The following is a 14,416-nucleotide window of genomic DNA, read 5'->3' as shown; positions in this document are numbered from 1 at the left end:
TGGCGGGATTGAGAGAAGGCCCTGTGTGGCCGATCTTGTCGGGCGGCATAATTGGTGGCGTTGAAGGCGCTCCGTGAGATAAACTGGGCCGAAACCGTATAGGGATTTAAAGGTCAATACCAACACCTTGAATTGGGCTCGGAAAACAATTTTCCGGATGTCTAGCTGCCTGTCTTAAGAAGACCCAGTGAAAACATATCTTCTGCTAACTCCAGCTGAACATTCTTACTAAAATACTAGGTTGCATAGTATTTTTCAAAAAATTATTTTCTTACTTGAAGCATTTTTATCCCACTCTTCAGCCAAAAAAGGCTCCCATAGCAGCTTACAACTGTCAATGATAAGACAGCACCAAAGGAATAGGGATTGGGAGGGAGGAGGAAAAAAGAAAACTCACACACTATTTTTTAGTTACAGAGTTCTTGTAATGACCAGCCAAAAGTTGCTGGTTCTTCCTACAAAACGGACGCAGTGGCATGAGCTACTTTAAGATACTGGGTAGGAGTGAAACAAAGGCAGACCATTATCAAGGATGATGCCCTTCTGCCTCTAGAAAGGCAAGATGGGGGTATGTGTGAAACAAAGATCAGGTACAGACAGAGGTTGTGTCTGCATGCAAGAAAAAGATTTCCATTCATACCACAGGTATTCCCCAACTTTCCCTCCTCCCTGAAGTCCCCCACATGCACCCAAAAATATGTTCCAGAGGATCTCAATATCCTCTGAAATAAATTTGAAAAGCATGCAGGGAGATTTGTGGGGAGGAGAGGAAGAGGGAAGGCTCACTACATGAGTGAAAGTCCTCTTGTACAATGTTGGATTTCATCTAGACAAGGCTGGATAATAAAGGTGTCACTGAATCAACTGCACCAGGGCCCATGCCTGCATGGCGGCCCCAACTCTTAAAAAGGCAAGTTTCTAGTCCTCCTGGAAGGCAAGTTATGAAGCAAAATGTGCAGGCAACCTTTCTAAGTGATTCCTGCTTGCCGCCCTGGGCTCCTGCTGGGAGGAAGGGTGGGATATAAATCTAATTATTATTATTATTATTATTATTGATTGAATTTATTAGTCGCCCATCTGGCTGGCTGTCCAGCCACTCTGGGCAACGTACAAAAAAGCATACAGTACCTAGACCTTAAAAATCTAAAAACAATGAAGATAAAATCAAGCCCACCCCAAAAGCCTGCCTGAAGAGCCAGGTCTTCAAGGCCCGGCGGAAACTCATCATGGAAGGGGCATGGCGGAGATCATTTGGGAGGGAGTTCCACAGGGTGGGGGCCACAACTGAAAAAGCCCTCTCTCTAGTCCTCACCAGTTTGGCTGTTTTGACTGATGGGATGGAGAGGTCTTTTGAGGCTGATCTTGTTGGGCAGCATAGCTGATGATGCTGGAGGCGCTCCTTTAGATAGACTGGGCCAAAACCGTATAGGGATTTAAAGGTCAAAACCAACACCTTGAATTGGGCCCGGTAAGCAACGGGCTATTATTATTATTATTTCTTTTGAGATGAGCTAGACTGTTGCTATAATTAACTACATTTTTAATGTATTTTTAATGTTCACCGCCCAGAGAGCTGTTGCTAGTCGGGCGGTATATAAGCTTAATTAAATAAATAAATAAATAAATACATAAGGAGCAAGTAATAAGCCTCTCTGTTTTCAAGGCAAGAACCCAGCAAAATGATTATCTCTTTAAACTCTCTTTTATATTCTAATCCTGGAATCCCCAATGTGATGCCCATGGACTTGTGTGTGTCTGGTGTTCATTTTGTCTGCTTTTTTTATTTGGGCAACTTGCCTTTTTTATTTTGTTTGTTGAAAGGGTGTTCTGCCTGGTTTGGGGGATATTGTCTGCTTTTTCTGTCTGTGTTTTATGTGTTTCAGGGTATGTATAGGTGTTTTGTTTATATGGCAGGGTGGGAGTTTGAGCATTACTAATTGTTCTTCTATGAAGTTGGTATTTTGATGTGTTCACAACAGTTTCATTGATTTCCAGATGTACCCCAGGCCCAAAAAGGTATGATTTTAAATGCATTTTATTATGCTTTTTGTGAATCTTAGTACTTATATGTCAAATATAAAGCTACATAAATACAAGATATCTTTACCTTCACAGCAAAAATTATAGTTGATGTAAGGAAACAGATTATAAATACATTTTTAAAAAGCTCTTGTAACATCTTGCAATGGACAATGCTGGGCCAAATTAACTTTTAAGAAACAGTATTAAATTACACATGCAGTTGCTCACTTTACAATGAACAGTACTGTAACTATCCTAAGAACATGATCCTGCTGGAGACCCACTCAGGAAATTGGCCTCCTTAGTTTTCATTATAAGCATCATTCAATTGTTAAGCCAATAAATCTTATTTCAAATACATAAATATGATTTATAAGGCAACAGTGCATAGTAATCACCTTCTACTGAAGAATAATTTTAGTTTAATTTGCATATGCTATGAAGCATTAGAGTACTACAACACTCACATCAGCTCCTTGTAAAGTTTTCTTCAGTACTGCAACAACTTCCTCTTGAAATGCGACTTCATCCATGCATTTTGGACGACTAGATTTGAAAAGAAAGAAAGCAAAACACTAAGCGTATACTATTTTCTCAGCAGAACGAATGTTATATGTACCTCCTCCATCCCATTAGATCAATGAGCAAAATTTTACTCTCTCTTTTACTGAAATTAATATTGTGGCACCAATCCTGCAGAATTCATTCCAAAAACATACATTTTGCTCCCTTGCTGTATTCTTTTCACTTCCAGCTGAAAATGTTTTAGGAAGGCTTTTAAATGAATATACTGCAGAATCCGTTAATTTGATTGTTAAATTGATTTTCTGCAGCTGCTAGATTTTTTTGTATTTTATTTATTTATTTATTTTCATTTCTAGACCGCCCATAGCTAACAGCTCTCTGGGCGGTGTACAAAACGAGATTAAAATACAATATAGAATAAAATCAGTAACAGAAAGGAACAAATTAAACTAAAACATTAAACATAAAACATTGAACATTAAAATGCCTGGGAGTACAGCCAGGTCTTAACCTGGCACCTAAAAGAAAGAACCGTAGGCGCCAGGCGTATTTCCTCCGGTAAGCTGTTCCATAATTCGGGGGCCACCACAGAAAAGGCCCTAGTTCTAGTAACAGTCCTCCGGGCATCCTGGTGAGTTGGTACCCGGAGGAGGGCCTTAGATACTGAACGAAGTGAGCGGGTAGATTCATAGCGGGAGAGGCGTTCCACAAGGTATTGCAGTCCCACACCGTGTAAGGCTTTATAGGTCAACACCAGCACCTTGAATCTAGCTCGGAAACAAATGGGTAGCCAGTGCAAGCGAGCCAGGACAGGTGTTATATGCGCAGACCGATTGGTCCTTGCCAACAGCCTGGCTGCCGCATTTTGCACTAGCTGAAGTTTCCGAACAGTCTTCAAGGGCAGCCCTACGTAGAGCGCATTACAGTAATCCAATCTAGAAGTTACCAGAGCGTGGACAACAGAGGTGAGATCATCACTGTCCAGATAGGGGCGTAGTTGGGCGACTAAGCGAAGGTGGTAAAACGCATTCCGTGCCACCGAGGACACTTGAGCCTCGAGCGAAAAGGAAGGGTCAAAAAGGACCCCCAAACTACGAACCTGTTCCTTCAAGGGGAGTGTAACCCCATCTAGAACAGGATAAACATCCACCATCTGAGCACCTCCCTAAAAAGCTCCGCTGGGCGGCAAAGGGATGATCTAATGGTGGTAGCAAAATAAGACTTTTTCGCCGCCCTAACTGCTTTTATGTACAACTTAGTGGAAGCACTTACCAGGGAATGATTACATCCGTCAGGAGTTCGCCTCCACCTGCACTCTAGCCTCCTTCTCTCTTGCTTCATCACTCTCAGCTCCGGGGTATACCACGGTGCTGTATGAGTTTGGCAGCGAAGGGGGCGCGCGGGAGCGATCATGTCGATGGCCCGGGTCATCTCCGTATTCCACAGGTCAACCATGGCCTCGACAGGAGCACCAGTACTATCAGCCGGAAAAACTCCCAGAGCCCTCTGGAAAGCTACAGGATCCATAAGCCTCCGGGAGCGGACCAACTTAATAGGTCCCCCACCTCTGCAGAGGGAAAGGGCTGTCGCGAGTCTAAAACTCAGCAAGCGATGATCTGTCCATGACAATGGAGTAGATGAAAAATACCCCACCCTCAGATCACCATCTCCATGACCAGTGGCGAAGATCAGATCAAGAGTATGTCCCGATACATGTGCCAGTAACAATTTGAGACAGCCCCATGGTTGTCATGGAGGCCATGAAGTCCTGAGCCGCCCCAAGCAAGACAGCCTCGGCATGGATGTTGAAATCCCCCAGTACCACGAGTCTGGGGGACCTCAACAATACCTCTGAGACTATCTCTGTCAGCTCAGTTAGGGAAGCTGTTGGGCAGCAAGGTGGGCGGTACACCAACAGTATTCCCAGTCTGTCTCCTTGGCCCAGCACAAGATGAAGACATTCCAAACCAGTCGCCGTCTGGACAGGGTGCTTGGTGAGAGAGAAAGAACTCCTATAGACCACAGCAACCCCACCTCCCCGGCCCTCAGATCTACCACAGTGCTGCACCGAGTACCCAGGTGGGCAGAGCTGGGAGAGAGCAACTCCTCCCTGCTCTCCCACCCAGGTCTCGGTAATACACGCAAGATCGGTACCTTTCTCCACGATCAGATCGTGGATAAGGGGGGTTTTATTAGCAACCGATCTAGCATTTAAAAGCAGCACCTGGAGATCCGAGGGCTGGCTGACAGTACAACCAACAATCCTGTGGATATGAGGAGAACCGGAACAAGGCACAGACACAACTTGTCTGGGACGCGTTCCCCTTACCTGGCACGTTCTCCTCCCAACACCATACCTCCCATTACCCGTCACTACGTTAATTGGGGCCCCCGAAAATCCCCTTGCTAGGGCCGGAGTATGTTCTCCCAGGCACATCTTAAAATAAATCTAATACAACAAACTCTAAAAACAACACAGTTACTCACACACATCCACTCAATCTCATTCACACAACAACCAACAAACAGACAACAACAATTAAATACAGCCAAAAACAACAATAGACAACAACATTAAAACATTAAAAGCCCTCCTCCATAACAAGCCTTGTCTACAGGAGATATCATCAACAGTGCTAGAAATGTCCCTTATTTTCTTTCTTTCAACAGAAACAAACTGGTAGTTAACCCATCAAATCTGGAGCCTAACATATGTTTCAATCAAAGCAACAAGTCCTGTAACAGTTCTGAAGCTATGATTCACTATACAGTAGGGCCCCACTCATACGGCGGGTTACGCTCCAGACCCCCGCCGAAAAGCGAAACCCGCCGAAAAACGGAACTCCGTCAATAAAATGGCAACCAACGCCCGAAAAACGCTGTAAAAACAGAACAAATGCCATAAGAGTGGGGCCTTACTCTAACTGAAAGCTGTCATATTAGCAGAACACCAAAAAGTGGGCTACCAAAAAGCAGGGCCCTACTATATAGACATTTGATGATGCAGCATCCACAGATGAGTGATACAAAATAGGAAAGGTTAAATAAATCTTTATTGTGTTATATTATTGGGGTTCTCACACACTTAAGATTTCAAACTGTAACCCACCACTGTATCACTTTTGGCCTCCATATCTTCAGATAAGCAGCAGCGTGCAGCATGCTGGGAGTGCTCACCTGACCTGCCAGCTGCTGCTTACTGGAGAGAGAAGTGGTCATGAGGTCAACACAGTGCAAATACACCAGCGCAGCCAATCTAGTGCTCCTGCCAGTGTGTTTGCATCATGCCGCTCTCCCTGCCACCTCGGCCCTCCCCTTAAGCAGCGGTGGGTCAGCTGCTGGAAGGTCAGGTAAGCACCCACCACGACCATGCTGTCCACTACTGCAGATAAGTATGAATGCAGCAATACATATTATAGGACTGTTCTCGATGCCATGTAAACACCACCACAACCTTTTTGTTGGCTGCGTTTATCTCACATGTGATGTGAGTAGGACAAGTCACTTCAGGTAATGGCTGAAAATAATGCGATTACACATGCTGGTGGTCAGAGGGCACCGGCACAAAAAGGCTCAGGAGGAGAAGCACCAAGGCATACAGGTAAAATGCAGCATTCCCAAATGGAATGAACAAAGGCAGTGAGCTGAAACAAAACACCTGTACTAGCTCTCTGTTTCAAGGCTTACTTGCCCAAGTTAACTGCTGACACAAATATTACTTGTGCAGGCAGGTAACATCAGAAAAGCTGCAAACAGAAGATAACAGCTTCTGCTTTTCCACAGGAACATCTGCAATATTCCACAAGCAGCTCCACTGACACAACAGTGTTTATGCATGTATCAAAAGATCATACTGACATGAAGATACTTACTGGTGCACTGTCCTCTTCAGTACAACAGAAGACCAACACAAAGAGAGGCATTTTATAAGTGGAGACATCTAGTGGTTACAACCATGGTCGTTTTTTAAAACACCTCCAATACAGGCAATCCCCTTCTCTTAAAACAGGAATTGGGAATTTTTTTCACCCTGAGGGCCACACTCCTTCAACCTTCCCAGAGGCTGCAGGAATGGGGCAAGAGGAAAAGGGGAGCAGCTCAACAGCTGTGATTTTTACTTTTGTATATCCCAGCCACACAAAAGTCAGTTTCTACACATGCACACCTCTACATTCTCCACTCAGGCATGCAAGAGGCATTATCACAGTTCAAGGACATATTCCAGCCAGGCAAAATCATTCAAGAAAGTCAGAGAGCAGGGCTGGTGAGAGGTATGGCCAGAGGAGAGTATCGAGGAATGGGGAGAGAGGTCTAGAACAGGTGTGGGGAACCTTTGGCCCTCCAGATGTTGCTGAACTATAACTCCCATCAGGACCAGCAAGCACAGACAATGACCAAGAATGATGGGAGTTGTAGTTCAGCAACATCTGGTTTCCTCACATCTCATCTAGGAGGACATCCAGTCCTCAGGTGTGAGGTTCAGCACCCTCTCCCCAGCATTTTTTCCTCTTTCATTCATCCTAGGCAATTATATCAATCAGATCCCAAACCAAAGCCCAATACTTACTATTTTTCCACCCAAGGAATGGGTCTGACCCTCTTGCCCTCCCCACTGCCTCCTGCAGTGGCAGTTGTTCCCCGCTCCTTGGTAGACAGGGGTTTAGTGCTGATTGAAGATGGACCTTTCAGAAATGCCTGCATTGCTGCTGGTTCTCACGAGCCTACAAAGGAAGAATGCGAAGGGAACTAAACATGTGATGTCATCATTCACCTTCGAATAATTTGATTTGTAATTTGATACCTCCACTTTTGTTTCTCAGTGGCCTCATTTTGACTACAATCTTGTCACCATTCACCATCTGAGTTCACTATTAGAAGGACTGCTACACATTCATGTTTTTAACATGAAGCCAGATTTACGCTGCACATCAGGATAAACATCCTAACTGTTAGAGCGGTACAACAATGGAACGAATTACCTAGGGAGATGGTGGGCTCTCCAACACTAAAGGCATTCAAGAGGCAGGTGGACAGCCACCTGACAGGTATGCTTTAAGTTGGATTCCTGCATTGAGCAGGGGGTTGGACTCGAAGGCCTTATAGGCCCCTTCCAATTCTACTATTCTATGTAATGCAGACAATTTAATTACATGTATTACATTTTGGCTCACTGAACCCAAACCTTAACTTCCATTTGTTTTAACCTTGATTTTAAAAAAAACAACTGCTGGCAAAGGAACAGAAGCACATACTAAAAAAAAAGTTATTGTATTAAGCACAATCTGCATAGCATCTCTGGATATAGAAGAAAAAAAACAGAACCAAACCAAGTTCCTCAGTGAATCACACAACTACACAAAAGAATGGAAAGGCCCAAAGGTCATCCCATTTTGGAAGAATATTAGATTGTGCTACTTTCTGCAAAATTTAAACAACCAGCAAACTGGATCATCTTGTTTCCTAACATGACAGCTCCACAGAAGAGATGTTATTTCACCAGGTGGAAACTGACAAGAATAAAAGGTGAAGTAATTATTTGTCTTGGACCACTTCATTTATATGTAGGAAAGCTATCAGACCTTCCACTTTTTTTCCCTGGTATAAGAATGCAAAAGGTAAAATCTGCAAGGATCTGCTGTGTCACTATCAAGAACCAACACAGCCTTTTTACTCAGAAATGTTATTTTCACACTTTATAATCATATACAGTACAAGCCCTGCTATGTAACAGCAACAGGTGGTTTTGGTTGTTCCACAAACTGGATGGCTTTCACTGCAACAGAGGGAAAGTATCAGATCCAGTTTTTTTATAAAGTATGTATCCCAACATGGCGCCCTCTGGCTGTTGAGGACTATAATTCCCTTCATCTGCAGCCAGTATGGACAATGATCAGGGATTAAGGGAGTTTGCAGCCCACATCTGGGGGACATCATATTCCCTACCTCTGGGATATCCATTCAAGGCATCTACAAACAATAAACAAATGGGTCTGACAACCCTGTGAGAAAAACTATTCAGATACTATACATGATACCAACTCCAGAAGCTTTTTTTCATCCCAATTCGATGTCTGATATTGGGCATCATAATAGATACAGGTATTGTGACAGCACATCACACACCCCACCCCAGTTAAGAAATGACCCAATCCTCTGCTGAGCATTGTGTCTTCATTATCTGTTGCATATCAGGTCACATAGGATCCAAGAAGCACAAAATGGCAATCTTGCTGAAGCTACGCAGGTGTAATTAGTGCCTGATGACGGATCACCAGGGAACCCTATAATGCTAACTTGTGTCCATGATGGAAGACAAGCAAAATATAAATTAAATAAATACTTTTGGATGTCATTGTACTAAATGCACAAAAATAGACATTACAGGGAATACCAACTCTGCCACTCCTTAAGGGATGAGGCAGGATTCCTCATTCCATTTTTTTTTAAAGGAAAGCTGCATACAATGTGTTCTGATCATCTAAACGATAGTTAAATGTCATAAATTTCCCATACAAAATACTCATCTGTGAAGGAAACAACATGCAATCCACATATATAAACACACTTATTCCACATGGGTACATGCGCAGATAAGCAGCAGCCAATCACAGCTTCTCTACACATATGCATGCAACACACACAAACATACATGGCAATGTACAAGCATGTTGCACAGAAACCCTGATAGCAATCAAACTCTGACAAAAATTAAAATTCTAGTGCCCATGTGTCCTACCTCACAGAGAACACTCCTCTATTTGAAGGGCTGTCTGAGGACAGTTTTCTATTTGAACAAGTCCTTGGGTCCATCTCTGGTATATAAAGATAAACAGACCACATAGACTTGCAAGGAAGGCCCTATTGGTAGTTCCACTGCCTTTGTAGGGTCATCATGCATGTGAGGGCCTTTTCTGTGCTGGTCCCCAGGTTGCGGAAAGCCCTCCCTTCTGAGGTCAATCTGTTCTTATCGCTATATACATTTCAAGTCCAGATGAAGACAAACCTTTTTATACAGCCTTTTGGGGCAGAAGGTGGTAAGCGGTTTAATTGTGTGGATACCTATAAATAAATAAATACACAAATAGCCCTATGAAAGAAAAGCGGATAGGGCCTTGAAGCTGCCTGTCAACAGTTAGCAGCTGGGCAGGGGCAGCGTTCCTCCGCTATGATGAGATGAATTGCTTTTCAAGATGTTTCTAAAGCTTGTTTGAAAGGATGTTTAGTTGTAATATATTTCAAAGTCTCTTTTTAAGATGCTTTAGAGCGTTTTTAGTGATTTTGCTTGCCGCCCTGGCCTCCTAGTGGGAGGAAGGGTGGGATATAAACGTAATTCATAATTAATTAATGTCGCATTTCAATCTGAGTTCACAGCAATTATTTCCAAATCTACACAGGCAAGTTCTATGCATACCTTCTCGTGTGTGTCTGTGTGAGAGAGAGATACGTCAACAACCCCCTCTTGCCTAACTCTCAATGCTCCAGATAAGGAGATATATAAACCCAGGGAACCTCCGTGGCCCACAAGACACCGACGGCCAGGGTCTCTGGAGAGGCCGGCGGGGGAATGAAGATCCCCTTCTGTCGCTCCCTCAGGGGGTCACTACCGACTGACCACGCTCGCCCAACAAAGGCACCTGCGAAACGGCCGCACTCACGGCTCTTCCCAGTTCTCACGAGGGGGCGGCTCCCGCCGAGCTTTTCCTTCTCCTCACCAACTCCCGCCAAAACAAAAAAAAAACCACTCACTTTTGTCAAGGGGCGGGGCCACTTCCGGATATATTGGGGCGCTCTAGAAACTCACGAGACCATAGAGATTCGACGGCGGGCTCGCGACAATCCGTTGAGCGAAGGAGGTAGAAAGAAAACAGGAGGAGCCGTATGAAGTGAGGGAGGGAGGGAAAGGAGGAGAAGGAGGACAGGGGTGTCACGTGCCATGCCATATATGGAGATGTGTATCAGCCGGTGGCATCCCCTCACCTTTAAAGAGAGGGACAGGCTAGCGGTTTTTCGAAGAGAAAGTGACGTGCATGCGCTGAACTACGGCTCCGTCCTTCTGAGCGGAGGGGGTGGTGAAGATTGTACAGTATTGTGGGAGAGTTTTGAGAGAGAGCGCACGCCCCGCCGACCGTTCCTGTTTCGGAGTGGAACGACCGCGACCCAAGGAGGACGAGAGTGCGCATGAGTACAGGAGTGTCCAGACCTAAAATTCTGAATAGACAGCCTTTTTGATCGCCGTTTTACTCTGCGCTTCTCTCGTTCGCGCGCGGGAACTGCAACAGCGGGGTCTGCTTACAGGGAGCAGTGTTGAGATCCAGGAGTTTGTTGTTGTAGTCTCGACAGTCTCTGAAGCAGGAGGAAACCTTTTCCAAACTTGCGAATGGGGAAATGTGGTGGTGGTGGTGAGTTCCAGACAGTTTCCCCATTGCCCTGCAAAATGCTTCTGGCGCTAGCTAAAACAGATGGGGGAACCTTTGGCCCTCCAGATGTTGCTGAACCACAACTCCCATCAGCCCCAGCAAGCATGGCCAGTGGCCAGGGATCCCTCTGCAGGCAGAGGGTCCAGGGTTCTCCGCTTTCCACGTTGGACGCCCTGAAAGCAGCAGCTAGGAGCTGAAGGTGGCATACATGGTTTCTCTCTTCTCTATTTGCCCTCACAACAACCTCTGTGGGATAGTGACTCTAGCCACTGCACCACACTTGTAATAACTGTCCTGCACTTTACTTCAGAATTATTTTCATAGTTTGTGACCTGGTTTGGGATTTTACTTTATTTTATTGAAGAAAGGGATATTGAACCCTACATAAATCACTACATTGCATGTGGAGGAGGGGGCTGAAACCAAGAGAGGGTGTCATAGTGCAACGGTGGTTCATCCTCTCGCAGGCAGAGACACATTGTTCTCTGACTGTGGAGACCTCGAACTTACAGGCTAGCAGGCACAGTATGTTGTTTTCTGCACCAAGAAACCTTCTTTCAGAGTTCTAACCTTTTTTTAGAGTGTTGGACTATGACCTGGGAGACCAGGGTTTGAATCCCCACACAACCATGAAGCGCACTTGGTGACCTTGGGCCAGTCACTGCCTCTCATCCTCAGAGGAAGGCAATGGTAAGCCACCTCTGAATACTGCTGACCATGAAAACCCTATTCACAGGGTAGCCATAAGTCAGGATCAACTTGAAGGCAGTCCATTTCCAGTTTTTGGTTGAGCCTTCTAGGGGAACAGAACCCTTGCCCAGACCATCCGTTCGGCAACAGAAGCTAAGCATTGTGTTTATAGGAAAATGGACTGCCTTCAAGTCGATCCCGACTTATGGCGACCCTATGAATAGGGTTTTCATGGTAAGTGGTATTCAAAGGTGGTTTACCATTGCCTTCCTGAGGCTGAGAGGCAGTGACTGGCCCAAGGTCACCCAGTGAGCTTCATGGCTGTGTGGGGATTTGAACCCAGGTCGTAGTCTAAGACCTTAACCACTACACCACACTGGCAAAATATTCCCCACTTCAGGCTTCTAGTTGAAAACCACCATATGTGGGACAGGAACTCAGCTGTGCAGCTGATCCAGCTGCATCTCTTACCTGCCCCGCCTTTGATGTCGCACATATAATGTCAGATGTGAGGCAGGTGGCCGTGGCTTGGGGAAAATGGCATCGCAGGTCAAACTGGAACCTGTTTGGGTCAAAACTGTCAGAAATAAGTCGTTTTGAATTCAATAGGGTTTATTCTGAGTGAGCAGGGCCAGCCCTAGGATAAACAGTGTCCTGGGCGAGGAGTGCCTTCCCCATGGTCAGCCTTGCAGGGCTACCCAGAAGGTTTATGGGGCCTGGTGCAGGTGTGATGTTGGGGCCCCTGCTACTGCCTCCTACAAGGACCCGGCCTCCAGGGTTTGTAGGCAGGACTGATTGATTCTTCCGGAGGGAGGCAGGGCCTCCCCTCCACCAGATCCTCAGTCGACTATTTGCAGAGCTGCAGATACATGGTATTCCAGAATCCGTTTGACCCCTCTTCGGCCTGCTCCCAGGCCTGTTAATGTTCCCTCAGGCTGCCGAGAGTGCATCAGGAACCTGATGGGTGGCAACCCTTGTTTACCCTTTAGAAAACAAAAAGATATACCAAAGATAACAGCCCCTCCCTGGGGGAGACATAGTGCTCAAGGATGAGGCCTAACTGGCCTCCCCTCTAGAAGAACAGAAAACAGTGAATGCTGGCACATTTTTGGGGTACTGTACCCACAATTTCATCCCCATGTCAGCCCTGTCCCAGCATATTCATTGATCTAAAGCACTTTTTGATGGAATGGCTATCATTAGTTTTGTGCCGAGAATGCACTTCTCAAGTGCTTGCTTCCTGACTACGTACAAGAGAAAGCAGTTCCTCAGGTGACCTCCTATTGGGCAGGCCCTTCTGACATCACAGGGCTGTGCATTTCTCTGTCCATTAACCTGTGGGTTATCTTTTCCATTCCTTTTCAAGTAAAGCTGAGGGTTGCTTCTTTTGCAATGGAGGACATTGGTACATTTGTCAATGGGAAGGGAGGAGGCATTTCATGGACAACACCAGAAATCTTTTATCTTCTTGATATGGGGGGGAGGGAGGAAATGATTCAAGAACAGCTTAGAAGTAGCCACCACAATTATGGTATGTTGGTGCATATCGTTTGAGAGATGGAAAAGTAGGGAACAAACTATACCAATATATCAGCCCCTCTCTTTCTGGATATGCTGTCTTTCAAAAGATCTGTACAACCACCACAACCACAACAACTAGTAGCAGCAGTAGTTGGTGGAACTTCACATGCTGCAGCAGGGTCCTTATGTCGTTTCTGGCAGCACTCGGGGGAAGTGGAAATACTAACTGGCAGGAAGGGAGTAGAGAAGACCAATGTGCTCTGGTTGGTGAACTGGCCCACCGGTGTGTACAGATGGCACAGATAGCAGCGGTCAGAACATTATGGCAGGGAGGTGTGTATGATTGCAAAGTGCTATGTACAAAAAGGCTCTAGGGGAAAAGGATCCGTGTACATTTCAAAACCTAAGAATTTAAGCGAACCTTATTCAGGAGATGAGATCCCTGCTGATAAATGGGGGGAGGGGGAATCTGGAATTCTGAATCATTTAAAAGTATTTCCACCAGACTAAAGAAAACTCTGAAATTTTTTCCACTGTTGGTAAATAACCACTGTTGGGTAAAATCACTAAAACTGTTGACAACAGATGTTGGTGAAACTGAGGCTCAGAGGAAACCTATTTGCATCTATGGTGGTTATGTGGAAATTGGATAAATTACATAGCAAGAAATTACCCCTAATCCTAAATTAGCTCTGCTATCAGTTTATGATAATTGAACTTGGACACTAATGTACAAGGATTTAATTTCATTTTTAGAAGCAGATGCAGAATTGACTATTACTATATATGTTGGAGATCCCTGGATGCGGACTTGATGAAGGATCAGCATGAACATGTGTGGCAGCTTCATGGAAAAAAATGGCATGGCAATTAAGAGACAGAAGGACTCAACACGTCTGTAAATTTTTATGAAGGTTTATTTTCATACGATATGCAGCTACTCTTAAACATGGATTTTGCCTTCCTTTGACTCACAATCATCTCTGGAAAGACTCCTTTGACTGATAGCCTACAATTTGGGATGCATTACTGGAACATTCCTGACCTCTCTTTTCTCAGTTTTTGGTATATATTGCTGTTTTATTGTTGCTTGTAAAATGAAAATTAATTAAAAGTAATTTTAAAAAAACAATTAACATCACAGCCAACAGATTTTTAGCTGCCCCAGGGTTCCCAAACTTGTGGTCCATGAACTTTATTCAGGTGCAACATGTCCACATTAAATATTCATACTGATTTTA

General features: G+C 44.8%; 1 protein-coding gene and 1 long non-coding RNA gene across 5 annotated transcripts in view; one reads left to right on the top strand and one right to left on the bottom strand.

Moving 5' to 3' along the window:
* RFC4 (replication factor C subunit 4) overlaps window positions 1-10,461 on the bottom strand; it is a 27,939-nt gene extending 17,478 nt beyond the window's left edge. For 2 of the 4 annotated variants that reach the window (XM_061637411.1, XM_061637414.1), the window contains exons 1-3: window positions 9,959-10,284; window positions 7,115-7,268; window positions 2,490-2,568 (exon numbers count right to left, since the gene is read on the bottom strand). In XM_061637411.1, the coding sequence (XP_061493395.1) occupies window positions 2,490-2,568; window positions 7,115-7,248 (213 nt within the window). In that variant the 5' untranslated portion in view covers window positions 7,249-7,268; window positions 9,959-10,284. The other 2 variants (XM_061637412.1, XM_061637413.1) reach the window with 2 other exon arrangements.
* LOC133389538 (uncharacterized) lies at window positions 10,440-14,416 on the top strand. Its single transcript, XR_009764124.1, has 2 exons — window positions 10,440-10,946; window positions 13,932-14,416. It is a non-coding gene; the product is annotated as an uncharacterized LOC133389538 (long non-coding RNA).

The sequence above is a fragment of the Rhineura floridana genome, chromosome 7 (assembly GCF_030035675.1).
Source record: "Rhineura floridana isolate rRhiFlo1 chromosome 7, rRhiFlo1.hap2, whole genome shotgun sequence".
NCBI lineage: Eukaryota > Metazoa > Chordata > Lepidosauria > Squamata > Rhineuridae > Rhineura > Rhineura floridana.
The sequence above is the reverse complement of the archived record's forward strand: the minus strand, read 5'-3'. Positions and strand labels throughout refer to the sequence as shown.